Source organism: Spermophilus citellus (genome assembly GCF_964194105.1).
Source record: "Spermophilus citellus genome assembly, chromosome: 3".
Lineage (NCBI taxonomy): Eukaryota > Metazoa > Chordata > Mammalia > Rodentia > Sciuridae > Spermophilus > Spermophilus citellus.
In genome coordinates, this window is record NC_138184.1 from 109902703 (window position 1) to 109917113 (window position 14411).

The 14411-nt window shown below is 37.3% G+C and overlaps 2 protein-coding genes across 26 annotated transcripts in view; one reads left to right on the forward strand and one right to left on the reverse strand.

Annotated features, from left to right (window-relative positions):
* The window catches only part of PISD (phosphatidylserine decarboxylase), a gene marked incomplete at its 5' end in the record, with an annotated part of 118169 nt that overhangs the window by 94184 nt on the left and 9574 nt on the right, over nucleotides 1-14411 (forward strand). The window contains one exon of one of the 3 annotated variants that reach the window (XM_081282954.1): nucleotides 7944-8002. The exons of the other annotated variants lie outside the window; for them this stretch is intronic. Coding sequence (XP_081139080.1) covers nucleotides 7944-7987 — 44 coding nt within the window. The 3' untranslated portion in view covers nucleotides 7988-8002. Of the gene's footprint in view, nucleotides 1-7943; nucleotides 8003-14411 lie in introns of those variants that run through there. 3 annotated transcript variants of the gene reach the window in all.
* SFI1 (SFI1 centrin binding protein) overlaps nucleotides 1-14411 on the reverse strand; it is a 322241-nt gene that overhangs the window by 50432 nt on the left and 257398 nt on the right. For 18 of the 23 annotated variants that reach the window (XM_081282923.1, XM_081282922.1, XM_081282936.1 and 15 more), the window contains 4 exons: nucleotides 12276-12449; nucleotides 9079-9150; nucleotides 4007-4117; nucleotides 2066-2160 (listed from right to left, as the gene is read on the reverse strand). In XM_081282923.1, the coding sequence (XP_081139049.1) occupies nucleotides 2066-2160; nucleotides 4007-4117; nucleotides 9079-9113 (241 nt within the window). In that variant the 5' untranslated portion in view covers nucleotides 9114-9150; nucleotides 12276-12449. Of the gene's footprint in view, nucleotides 1-2065; nucleotides 2161-4006; nucleotides 4118-9078; nucleotides 9151-12275; nucleotides 12450-13339; nucleotides 13806-14411 lie in introns of those variants that run through there. The other 5 variants (XM_081282924.1, XM_081282939.1, XM_081282921.1 and 2 more) reach the window with 4 other exon arrangements.

The following is a 14411-nucleotide window of genomic DNA, read 5'->3' on the forward strand; positions in this document are numbered from 1 at the left end:
AGGTTCACCAGATTGGACAGGCAGTATGGGAGGAAAGGAGGGAGGATGAGAATGAGAAAGATAGTAGAATGAAGTTATACTTCAAGTATATATAATATGTCCAAATACATTCTACTGTCATGTATAACTAAAATAATGATAAAAATAAATACATAAAAATAAATAAATAAATAAAACAGGCCTGGAGCTGGGCATGATGTTACAAGCCTATAATTCTATCTACCTGGGAGGCCTCACAAAAGGATTATAAATTCAAGCCTAGTCTAGACAATTTGGTGAAACCATATCTCAATTTTTTTTTTTTAAAAGAGTTGGATGTGTACATCAGTGGTATATTATTGTGAGTTCTATCTTCAGTACCACCTAAAAAAAAGGAAAAAACAAAAACCTGATACTTTGGTTTCTCTTCAGATCACATAAATCTTTCACCTTTTGAAATGGGCTTGAAAATGGTTGGGCACAGTGGCAGATACCTGTAATCCCAGCTGCTCAGGGTCTAAGTTGCTGAGGCTGACCTCAAACTTGTGATTCTCCTGCCTCAGCCTCCTGAGTAACTAGGATTATACGAAAGTGCCAACATGCCTAGACCAAATGAACTATTATGTAAGAGAGTGATATGATATTTTCTGTGTCTTATCATGCTTTAGCTATGCACAGAATGAGAAGAGGGAGAAAATAAGTGCAAGGAAATGACTGAAAAGATACACATAACATTCTGTAGAAAAGATGAGGATTACTCTCAGGCAGTGGCAAAGAAAAAAGACTACAAGTGACACCACAGAGGACTATCATATAATATTAGATAACTGATGATTTGAGGCATAAGAAATGAACAGGCTATTCCTAACAAAGGCTTCTCACTTAGGAAAAGTAGAAAGAAAAGCAGGTCTACACGGTAAGGGAGTTGACAAGTACTTGTGACATGCAGGGTGAGTTTTGAAGTACATGCAGGAGAGTCATATGGAATGCATATAAGGCAGTAGCTAATGCAGGTTACATAATCATTTTGAAACCCTGTGCCTTTTTCCCTTGGACTCTTCAGATGGGTTCCTGTGCAGAGAATCAGATGTAACTGCGTTACTATTACTGTCCTTGATGGAGTCTGCCTGCAAACGGGATATTCTGTCAAGGTATAGATAGGTAACAGCGGATATGCTTGAAATCGAGGTGTCTGCTGTCCTTGGGAGGGCCTACTTGCAAACGAGAGGCTCCTTCAAGGTTTAGATAAGGTAACAGCGGACATGCTTGAAAACGAGGTGTCTGCTGTCCTTGGGAGGACTTGCCTGCAAACGGGATGTTCTGCCAAGTGGGCTAGGAGGGCACTGAAAAAAATTTTATTATCTGTTCTTAACAAAGAGCAGAGCTCAACATACTCCGGGCCGAGAATAGATTAGTCATAAGAAGCGGGTCACTTCTGATTAGAAAGTAAAACTTCTGTATGCTATGTTTAATTAGCTGAAAGACCTGATTTATTGATGTTGGAAGGCTGCCTTCTTTGTTCACAATACTATAAAAAGATTGCTTGTACATAATAAAGGACTTTTTTTCTGCTGCTGCTTCGCTTGCTCTGCTTCTTCTTTCTTTTCCCATGCTGACCTGCAAGTGAATTACTGCAACATTTCTGGACTCTACTTATGGAGGAACCAGAAAAGAAGCAGCACTCAACTAATCACTGGATCACTAAGAAGCAACCTGGGCAAAACAGTTCAGAAATGAGCAGTATATGGCTCTTCTCAAATATCTGGCAAATTGATACATGGCAGCCAAATAGACTGCAGCCCCAAGTGCCATAGGAGATACATAGCCAGAACAACCCACCAACAGGCATTGCCAGGACACACAAATTCTCATTAAATGAGTCTTAAGTGTATAAACCATGCCATATGGAGAAAATCAGAGATGTGATCATATACCCCAGAGATTATGCATTCTGAAAAATGTGAAATGGAATCTTCCCTTTAATCTTGAGTTATTCTTGCTTCCAGACAATCTGTTTATCCCTCTCAAGAGCTCCTGTGAAAGTAAATGTGGGCATCTACTTTACACATGTGGTTCCTTTTCTCACCATGATCCGAGGCTCTAATGTACTTGTTCTTCATCTCCTGCTGCTGATGCACATAGATCTTCCAGTACTGGAACATTAGGTTGTACAAGTAATATCTGAGGAATCAGAAAAACAAATGATATATGGCATTGATTCTTTTTCTTTCTTTCTTTTTTGGTACTGAAACCAGAGGAGATTTAGAAGTGAGCTACATCCCCAGCCCTTTTTATTTTAATTTTAAGACAGATTGCCCAGATTGGCCTTGAACTTGAGATTCCCTTGAAACAGCCTCCCAAGTTGCTGGGATCACAGGTATGAAACACTGCACTGGTATGCAACACTAATGGCTTTTTAAGACAAAACAACTCTTAATCCAACACACCCATCTGTTCTATACTCAGAACATGGAATATAGAACAAAAAACCTATCAGCACCTAAGCAAAAATTCCATTTCCTACAATCACAGAGAAATTTATCCTCCTTGAAAATAGGAGGATAAATTATATAGAGAAAGATTCATTCTCTATACCTTAAAATGTCACTGAGGAAGAAAAGTTTGACTTCTCCGAGAATAACTTCACTTTCAACATGCACAAAGCCATGACATTTGGAAGGACACTCATATCATTCTAATCATCCACACTGAAAAACATTACTTCTCCTTGTCACTGCAATATGGTCAATGGAGCTTTTTCCTTTTTCTTCTCCTTTATATAGACATCACACATCTTAACACTTTCATCCCTCCATAATTTCACTACCCCAATTCTAAAGCTTGATTTCAAATTTAAGTGTAGGCTTTTAGAACTACTGAAAATCTCTCTCTCTCTCTCTCTCTCTCTCTCTCTCTCTCTTTCTTTCTCCCTCTCTCTCTAAGTACCAGGGATTAAACACAGAGGCACTCAACCACTGAGCCACATACCCAGCCCATTTTATATTTTATTTAGTGTAGGGTATTTTTAAGTTGGCTAAGGCCTCACTAACTTGCTAAGACTGGCTTTGAACTTTAAGCCTCTTGCCTCAGCTTCCGAAGCTACTGGCATTACAGGCATGCACCACCATGCCAGGACCTCAATGCATCTATTTTTAATCTGAAATAGTCAGAAGTCAGAAGTCCTATCCCAACTAAAAGTGACTATAACGACAGTCAATATCATCTTAAAGACATAACGTATATATACTTTTTTAAAAAAGAAAAGATCTAAAAAAAATGTGTATTTGATCTAATTCACAAGTTTTACTTTATCCCCTTCATCTCAGGGAATGTGAATGTGAACATGAAGGATTAAGAATGTTTACTGGCTGGGATATGGCTCAGTTGGTAGAGTGCTTTCCTTGCATGCACAAGGCCCTGTGTTCAATCCCCAACACAACAACAACAACAAAAAATGTTTACTTTCTATTTCCATTTTCCTTTTTTTTTCTTAATGTTCTATATTGGGCATACATTTTCTCCCATAATCAACATGAATTACAACAATATTTTTTAAATAACAGAATACTCTCAGAAATTATACAGAAGTGAGAATCAGTGAGAAACCCCATTCAAATCATTAGCACGACCAATATATAATGGTTATTAGGAGTGTGTATGCATATGTATATACACATGCAAGTGCACGCATACATGCTTGTGTTTAATTTAGGACTTCAAATTGCTTACTCTAAAAATGATTTGAAGAAAACCAGAAAGCAATCTAACTTTAGTCCTTTTGACTAAAAACATGCCAAAAGGAATCTGACAATATGTCAAATCTATATATTAAAATGTGTAAAATTGGGGGCTGAGGTTGTGGCTCAGCAGTAGAGCACTCACTGAGCACGTGCAAGGCCCTGGGTTCAATCCTCAGCACCACATAAAAATAAATAAATCAAATGAAAGTATTGCGTCCAACTACAACTAAAAATAATTTTTTTTAAAAAAATGTGTAAAACTGAAGTAATGTGACACAAAATCTGACCTGTAGTGACAGTCAGCTCGAACACAGAGTTTCCATTCTCGATGCAAAACCCACCACTCTTCTTTCCATTCTTCAAAGACTTTCCGTAGTAGTCTCTGCTCATAGTAAAACCTTGGGCCATGAAAAACATGAGAGAGAGTTAGACAAGATGAAGTTGGAGCTAGCATGTATTCCAAAATCAGTTTCTTATTACTCTAGCCTTCTTAAAGAAGAGTAAACACCAAAATAAATTAAAAATAGACATTTAACTTTTTCAAATAAAAAACTTAAAACTACTTAAGCAAGAAATGAAGATTAAAAACTTATAATATAGATCTTACTGATTAAAGATGCTAAAGTAAAATTAAAATCTTAATTTTAATAAATTAATTTGAGAATTATTTCAAATTAATTCATCAGACTAAAAAAATATTTTTTGTTCCCACAATGTGGTAATTACAATTCATTTATATGCTAAGGAGATTAATGTTTTAAAACAAGAAAATGCCTAATGGTATCCCCAATATTTAACAGGAACATAGATGACAAAGTAAATGAAACCTGTTCAAGGGAGTTATAAAAACATAAGAGAGGTAAGAGAAAATGAAGAGAGGGAAAAGGTAATAAGAAAACAAATAAGGGCTGGGGATGTGGCTCAAGCGGTAGCGCGCTCGCCTGGCATGCATGCGGCCCGGGTTCGATCCTCAGCACCACATACAAAGATGTTGTGTCCGCCGAAAACTAAAAAATAAATATTAAAAAAAAAAATTCTCTCTCTCTCTCTCTTTAAAAGAAAAAAGAAAACAAATAAGCAGTGATGGTGCTGATGTCACTGTTAAAGTGATTGATAACTCAAGAACGTGGGTCCTTGTCAATCACTCTGAATTTCTTTTCAAAGTTCCACAGGCTGATATTCCCTTCCCTTTGCCAACTCAGATTTTTCAAGCTGGCTTAAAAAGTTATTCATAAGAAAGCAAGGCACGGTGGCACACGCCTGTAATACCAGAAGCTCGGGAGGCTGACGCAGGAATTCAAAGCCAGCCTCAATAATTTAGTGAGGCTCTGAGCAACTTGGAGAGACTGTCTCAAAAAGTTTTAAAAAGAAAACAAAAAAAGGGCTGGGGAAGTGGCTCAGGGGTTAATTGCCCCTGGATTTAATACCAGATACCAAAAAAAAAAAAAAAAAAAAAAGATATTCATAAGGAAATTCACTTCATTATTGTTAATAATTTTTAAGAACACAATAAAAGAGGACAAATTAGCGGGCTGGGGCTCAGCGGTAGCACACTTGCCTGGCATGTGTGAAGCACTGGGTTCAATTCTCAGCACCACATATAAATAAATAAAATAAAAGTCGATCAACAACTAAAAAAATTTGAAAAAAAAAGAAAGAAAAAAAAAAAGAGGACAAATTAATTTAATCAATGCCATGCAGTCAGTTTTCATGAAAGAAGCAGAGGTAAGAGCACAAAAATGGACAGAAGCTCAGGAAAAGTAATTGTATGGTATATATAACATAGTACCTTTTTTTTTTTTTAATACCAAGAATTGAATCCAGAGTGCTTTACCACTGAGCTACATCCCCAGCCCTTTCTTTTATTTTAAGACTGGGTCTCACTAAGTTGTTTAGGGCTTTCCTAAGTTGCTGAGGCTGACCTCAAACTTGCAATACTTCTCAGCTGCTGACATTACAGGTGTACACCACCACACCCGGCTGGCACCATTTTTTAAGTGAATATTTTATGTATATTCAGCCAGATGCAGTAGCACTGTCGATAATCCTAGTAACACATGAGGCTGAGGAAAGAGGATCACAAGTTCAAGGCCAGTATCAGCAACTTAGTGAGGTCCTAAGCAACATAGCGAGACCCAGTCTCAAAATGAAAAAAAACAAAGGGCTGGAGAAGTAGTTCAGTGGTAATGGGCCCCTGGGTTAAATCCCAGTACAAAAACAATAATAAAATAATGTATATTCCGCACCCATGTGTTGGAATTGGTATAATATGTAATCTATAAGCAAATAAATATACACATGTATGTGTTCATGCATATGTAAATGATTATACATATAAAAAGCCTGGAAAGACCTCCAAAATACCAAATTAATATCAGTGGTTCTCAGGGAGGAATTAGAGGAGACTGGCATTTCCTAAATTGTAAGATTTTATACTCTTTGAAAATTTTCAACAGATTTGTTCATTATTTTATTTATTTTTTTTAAAGAGAGAGAGTGAGAGAGGGAGAGAGCGAGAATTTTTTTAATATTTATTTTTTAGTTCTCGGCGGACACAACATCTTTGTTTATATGAGGTGCTGAGGATCAAACCCGGGCCGCACACATGCCAGGCGAGCGCGTTACCGCTTGAGCCACATCCCCAGCCCCTTGTTCATTATTTTAAAACTTAGGGGGCTGGGGATATGGCTCAAGCGGTAGCGTGCTCGCCTGGCATGCGTGCAGCCGGGGTTCGATCCTCAGTACCACATACAAAACAAAGATGTTGTGTCCGCTGATGATTAAAAAATAAATATTAAAAAATTCTCTCTCCCCACCCTCTCTCACTCTCTTTAAAAAAAATAAAGAGTCAAGATTCTTATTAAAAAATAATAATAATAAAATAAAATAAAACTTAGGAACCACCTGCACATGGTACAATGAACACAACCATCTACCTTCTTCCCTTCCCAAAACACCACTAAAATAATAGCAAATACATTTAAAAAGGCAGATACTCACAGAAAGTAGGACAGAAGATGACAGATACGATGTCAACAAAGTTTACGTAATTAATGAAAAAGTAGGTAGGCAAGTGGCAACTGAGTTACCAAATCAGAAAAGGCAGAGAACTGAAATGTCATAGGACTAAGAGGCATCTGGAAGGAAGGAGCCAGGATTATATGAAGAGAGGATTATATCAGAAGTTGTTAGGTTCCTAGGTCTTGTTCACCCAAGTCAAGACTAAGTTTCTCTCTGGAGAGGCTGAACCAGAGAAGCGCCAGATTCTAGGCTACTAGGCAAAGCTCTGGAGACATTCCCTAAACTGAGAGTTGACATAATAAACAATGAAACTCTACTCCCTTTCCCTGCGTGCAGCCATGCTCCCACTTAAGTCCATCCCATATCAGCAGGAATTCAGAGGATTCATCTACTCTGGGGAAAACTGATCTTAATCTAGGAAAAAGGCCTTCAGAGATGCTGACAGTTGAAAGTTCCCCAGTGAAATCTCCTAAATCCTGCCTCCAAAGCCTGAGGAAACCCTGGATTTATAAGTACAAACACATAAAACCAATTAGCTTTTTAAAATCTCTTAAATATGAACATACTTAGAGAACAAATATTTCCATTCTCTCATTTAAGTTTCAGAAATTGAGGCCCATATCCAGGTGTGGTGGTATAGGCCTGTAATCTCATCAATTCTGAAAGCTGAGGCAAGAGGATTTCAAGTTTGAGGCCTGCATCAGCAACTTATGGAGGCCCTAAACAATTCAGCAAGACCCCATTTCAAAAAATAATAATAATAATAAAAATCTAAAAACACAAATTGAGGCCCAAAACTATACCTTATCCTCAGATCAGACAATGAGGGTCAGGGATGGAATCAAAACTCAGGTCTCCTAAATTCTAGTTCAATATTTTGTTCTCTATAACCTGTACCACTCAAGAGAAAAGAAATGAAAAAGAGCATGTGAACGTTTTAAAGCTATAACCATAGTATGGTAGTACTAGCTGTCACTGGCTAAACCAACATGAACCACCAAGCCCCTACATCTTCACTAGTATACCCTATAAAGAGTGGAACAATTTTCATTCCCAACCTCCTCTATAGCTAAAGACAGTCCATGACAAAGCTCTGGCCAATGAGGCAGAAACAGAATGCAGCCAGGGACTTCTGGAAGTTTTTTTTTTTTCTGATAAAAGACAGATCAAAATGACAACACTATTTGTCCTTCCTTCCTATAGGACCCTGGAACAGTCATCCTGCAACTATGCAATGTTACCTGTGAGGACAAAGTGCCAATATGTTAAGGACAGTCAGCTACAAGTATAATAAAAGTTGAGTACTTGCATTTTTTTTTTTTTTTTTTTTTGAGAGCAGGATTGAACCCATGGGCACTCAATCACTGAGCCACATCCCCGGCCCAATTTTTATTTTGAGACAGGGTCTAAGTTGCTTAGGGTATCACTAATTTGATGAGGCTGGACCTGAACTTGTGATCCTCCTGCCTTAGCCTCCCAAGTTGCTGGAATTACGGGCGTGTACCACCATGCCCAGCTAAAAGTTGAATCTTTGATGGTATCCTTGAACAGCTAAACCAATACCAGTAACTGCCAATTCCAAATTGCTTGTGAAAAAAAGCAAATCTCAATTTGCTTAATAAGACACTTTAAGTCAGACTCTCAGAGTCAAAAGCATTCTCAATGGCTGCCAATTCTCCCTCTGAAACACACCCTATATATGGGCTCCTTCTCCCCACCCCCACTGCCTCCTGCTCAGTGTTCCTGACTCTGTGATTCCTCTTATACCTCATTCTTCCCACTGCAGTTAAATTGACTGTAACCAAAAATCGTAGCAGTGGGTGGTGGCGATCTATGCAAAGAACAGTATATGTATATTATAAACATGTGTAGTGTACATATATAATCATACATATATATGTGTACACACACACATACATATGTGTATAATGTATAGCATATGACAGGAGATCACTCTTCATTAAAATTTCACTTCTCTTGCCCATGCCAGGTTTTTCCTCAGATTCTTCCCAAGATCAAGTCCATCTGTCAGTCTCACCAATGCCCTAAATGAGCTCTTCTCCTTGGCAACAGTTTTTTTTTTCCAGAAAGGTAACAGCCATCCTAGTTCATTTTGTTCACCTAGTTCACTCCTTTATGCATTTATCCAGTCAACTAATATGCATGAGTTACCCTCACATCACATGCTTATATTAGGTAATATTCCAGCTCCAGGAGGCTGGGGAGGCACGGTGGAAGAATGTAGTAATATATGACATAATAAAGTATGTAAAAACTAGTATGAAGTTAAAACCTAGACTGAGTTCAACAGAAATGTGTTATTCTGAGCTAACACTACCTGGCTTTAGAGGGAAATACTCTTCCGAAAGTCATTCGAATCCACAAGTACAAGAATTTTCTGGTCACACATCTGAAAAAAGGAAAGAAAAGACATGTACATGTTATAACTGTTTGGTTAATGAAAGGAAACCTTTAAGGTCCCAGGAGAAGGGACACTAATATGACTCAAAGGGAATATCGTAGCTAATCTTGCATCAAACAGAACATAGGAGACAAATTTATAAAGCTAAAGTCAAGATTTTTTTATTGGTACATAACTAATTAAACAAAATGTAGTTTCTTTGTGGCATTTTGGTATATGCATAAAACATAAATTTGATCAATTTCACTCCCCAATACTTCCTCCCCCTTCTTGATCATCTTTTATCCTATGGGGCTCCTTTCTTTCCTGATATCCTCCTCCCTCCCCCTTCTTTTCCCACTAGCTTGTACATATGAAATACAACATAAGAGTATTTGTCTTTTCTAAGTCTGGCTTCTGACTTATTTCACCTAATATGATGCACTCCAGTTCCACCTACTTTTCTGCAACTAATTTTGTTTCTATTAAGGCTGAATAAAACTCCATTGATTATATATACCACAATTTGTTAATCCACATGTCTGTCGATGGATACCTAAGCTGATGACATAATTTGTCTAAAGATGTTGTGCATTTGTATTATTATTGACCATTGTACTTTGTCTTTTGAAAAAAGTGTTCAGTTGTTCAGTTCATTTGCCCATTTACTGAATGTGTTTCTTGTCTCTTGGTGTTTTCTTTATATATATATTTATTCTGGATATTAATCCTCTGTCAGAAGAGAAGCTGAAAAAGATATGCTCCATTCTCTGAGTTCTCTCTTCATGCTACTGTTTCTTTTGCTGTGCAGAAGCTTTTTAATTCAATACGTTCCCATTTATTGACACTTGCTATAATTTCCTGAGCTACAGGAGTCCTATTTAGGAAGTCACCACCTGGATCTATATATGGATGTATTTCTCCTATGTTTTCTTCTAATAGTTGCAAAGTTACTGGTCTTATGCCTAGATCTTTAATCCACTTTGAGTTGACTTTTGTACAGGGTGAGAGATAAGAATCTAGTTTTATTCTTCTAAATATGGATATCCAGTTTTCCTTGCACCGTCAAAGAGACTATTCTATGACATATCTTTTTGGCATCTTTGTCAAAAATTAAATGTCTGTGGATATGTGGGTTTGTCTTCTCTTCTATTCCATTGGTTTATGTGTCTGTTTTTATGCCAGTACCGTGCTGTTTTTGTTACTATGGCTCTATAGTATAATTTGAAACTGGGCATTGTGATGCCTCCAGCTTCTCCCTTTTTTGCACAGGATTGCTTTGGCTATTCTGGGTCTTCTGTTTTTCCATATGAATTTCAGGGTTGTTTTCCCTAGTTCTCTGAAGAATATCATTGCTATTTTGATGGGGATTGCACTAAATCTATAGACCATTCTTGGAAATATGTCCATTTTCATAATAATATTAATTCTGCCTATTCATGAGCACGGGAGATGGTCCCATCTTCTAATGTCTTCTTTGATTTAATTTTTCAGTGTTGTGTAATGTTCCTTACTCAGAGGTCTTTCACTTCCTAGGTTATATTTATTCCTAGGTATTTTTTTGTTGAAGCTCTTGTAAATGGAATGTTTTCCTGCTTTCTTTCTCAGTAGATTCATTATTGGAATATACAAAAGCTAATTTTTTGTATGTTGATTTTGTATCCTGCCAATTTGCTGAATTTTTTTTTAATCAGCTCTAGAAGTCTTCTAATGGATATCCAGTTTTCCTTGCACCGTCAAAGAGCCTATTCTATGACATATCTTTTTGGCATCTTTGTCAAAAATGGAAAAAAAAAGTCTTCTAATGGAACCTTTAGAGTCTTCTAAATATAGGATAATAACTCAAGCAGATTATTTTTAAAAAAACACTTTTATTATAATGTATTTTGCCAATGAAGAAATGAAGACTTCAAAGTTGAAGAAAAGTCATAATTGTTTTGTTCATATTATCCTTCTTCCCTAAAATGCCTAACAAATGTACACTTATCCTGGACTTTCCCTAACTCAAACAAAGTAAGGAGCTAGGTACTCTCAGCACTCTGTTCAAATGCCTTGTGTAATGTTATTCCACATCACAGCAATCAGCTCAGAGTATGTCTGTCATTCCCTCAGCAATTGGAGCCCTTGAGAGCAGGGACTGTACCTTATAGTAATCCTAGTAGCTAGTGGAATGCCTCTACAGACATAACAAAAGTTGGTTTGGAACACGCTTCCTCCTTTATCTTATTCCTTTTTGAAAAAACAATATTAATTTATATTAGTTATTGATGGACCTTTATTTATTTGTTTACATGTGGTGCTGAGAATCAAATCCAATGCCTCATATGCTAGGCAAGTGCTCTACCACTGAGCCACAGCCACAGCCCTGACATATTCTTACATTATTCCTCAAGACTCAGCTTAAACTCTGCTTCTCCAGAAAGTCACTGCTGGCTTTACTAATGTGGTTATTCTTGTCATGTGTGCCTTCTCTGCTCATAGTTCTTATCACATTTTATTGTTATGGCTTAACCTGATTTTAAACTTTTATAAGTTCAGGTTTTGGAATATAGCATAACACCTGGCAGAGTAGGCACTTAGTAAATTTTTGTTGAATGAATAAATGATGCCTTTAATACCTAACAAAGAATAGCAGAAAATGAGCTGGGCACAGTGGTATACACCTGTAATCCCAGGAGCTCAGGACACTGAGGCAGAAAGATTGCAGGTTTGAGGCCAGCCTCAGCTTAGCGAGACTATAAGCAACCTAGTAAGAACCTGTGTCAAAATGAAAGGGGTTGGTGATGTAGCTCAGTGGTTAAGCACCCCTGGGTTCAATCCCTGGTACCAAAAAAAAAAAAAAAAAAAAAAAACCGCAGAAAATAATCATTCTTCATGGGCCATATTTAGATTTTTTTCTTGAAGAATCATAACTTATACTTTGTGGTCCACAATTGGAGAACATGACTGAAAACAATGACAGATGTTATGCTGCACATTTCTAAATATCCTTTTTACTGAACATTTCAATAGGAAGAGCAGGCATCACGTTCTCCAACTAATTGACATAGAAAAATAAAAATCATTCCCTCACTTCAGCAAAGAAGGAAGAACTAGTGAGAAGTCCCTATAGGGAAGTGACTACTCAAGCACACCTGATGTGGAGTTCTCTCAAGCGGCCCCGTCGGGTCCAAGACTGTGAGGCACGATACAGTACTGGCTGACTAGTTCCAGGCAACTCTCTCTGGATCCCAGAGAAGGCAGAAGACTTTTTGATGGATAGTGCCTTTGGAGAATAAGGCTTTTTAATTGAACCATCCCTAAGAGACCTTAAATTTGAGAAATAGAGAAGAGAAAAAAATTATCACTGTATATTTTTTAAAATAGAAGCAAAATTAAATAGTAAATTCACTGAGACTAATTACAATGACTCAAGAACAATAAGCTTCCATATCTCCAACAGAAGTAACTGGAAACCAGTCAGGCACAGAACTGCATGCCTGTAATCCTAGCAACTCAGAAGGCTAAGGCAGGATTATCACAAGTTCAAGGCCAACCTCAACAACTTAGCAAGACCCTGTCTTAAAATAAAAAATTTAAAAAGGGCTGGGGATATAATTGACTGGTAAAATGTCCCTGGGTTCCACCCCCAGTACAAAAAAAGAAATATCTGGCAAGCACTGGAGGTTGGTACTCCTGGTTGGGCTCTAGGCAAGAAATACAAAACATAATAGTACACTAGAGTAATTAGGTCTAACACACTTTTTAGGAAAATTTTCCAGATAATATCAAATATGAAACCATATACTTTTAATAAACACTAATTTTGGGGGGGGGCAGTGCTAGGAACTGAACTCAAGGTGCTTTGCCACTAAGCTACATCCTCAATACACATATATACACACATACACACATACGTACTTCTGTGTGTATGTATGTATATATAAATATATGTACATATACACACAAACATACACACACACACATGTATTTTTTTTGTAACAGGGATTGAACCCAGAGATGCTTTACCAATGAGCTACATTTCCAGTCCTTTTTATTTTTTGATATAAGGTTTTACTAAGTTGCTTAGGGCCTTGCTAAACTGCTAGGCTAGCTTCAAACTTGCAATACTCCTGCCTCAGTCTCCTAAGTTGCTGGAATTATAGGCTTGCACCATGGCGCCAAGCTATTATTTTATATTTTTGAGATAGGATCTTACTAAATTGCCAAAGATGTCCTTAAACTTGCGGATCTTCCCACCTCGGCTTCCCAAGGTGTATATGCCACTGTGCCCAGTCAAATTTCTAACGTTTAATCCTGTCTGAAAAACATTAAGGAATCAACTAAGGCAGGGATTGGAATTGTGTTGTGTTTGATTGGAATTGGAGATATCGGCGTGACCCTGTGATTTTCAAAAAAAAAAAAGAAAAACATGTCAGACCTCTGCCCATAGGAAATACCTAGAAGCAATGATAATACATTAACAACGAGCATACCTACAGACCAAATATAATTTTTTTTCCAAATTTTTTTAGTTGATAGACACAATACCTTTCTTTCTTTATTTATTTATTTTTATGTGATCTAGGGATGGAACGCAGTGACTTACACATGCTAAGCAAGCACTCTACCTCTGAGCCTCAACCCCAGCCCCCAAATATTATTTCTAAAATACTACTCTCCACTAGAAGGACCCCAGAGCTCCTTTGAGAAATGGCCAATTTCCAGGTCTGGAGCAAGGAAAATGCAAGATGAGAATGGAATCTTATTTGGTCCAAAAATAAGGAAGTATTCAAAGAATGATGGAAAGCTGGATACAGTGGTGCACACCGGTGATCCTAGTTACTAGGAAGACTGAGGTAGGAAGATCCCAAGCTCACAGCCAGCCTCAGCAACTTAGTAAAATTCTGTCTCAAAATAAAAATAAAAAAGGAGTGGGGATGTAACTCAGTGGTAGAGCATCCCTGAGTTCAATCCCCAGTACTCCCCAAAACAAAAAACAGAAACAAGTAAACAATGATGGAAAAATATCAAAAGGACACAGGAGCCAGCCTGAAAGACCACTGGCCAGATCTGGAACAATCTGAAAAGTAACGGATTAAAAACCAATTAATAAAATTGGAATCCATAAGTTAATACTGATATAAATAAATAAATACATGGGGTAGAATGGAAAACTATGCAGACTAATAGAAGGAAGGAGATAATTAGAAAATCATCATCTAGGAACCATCATACTAATAACTGATTTATAGAAGAATCATCAATGGATGCAAAAACAAGTTGGTGGC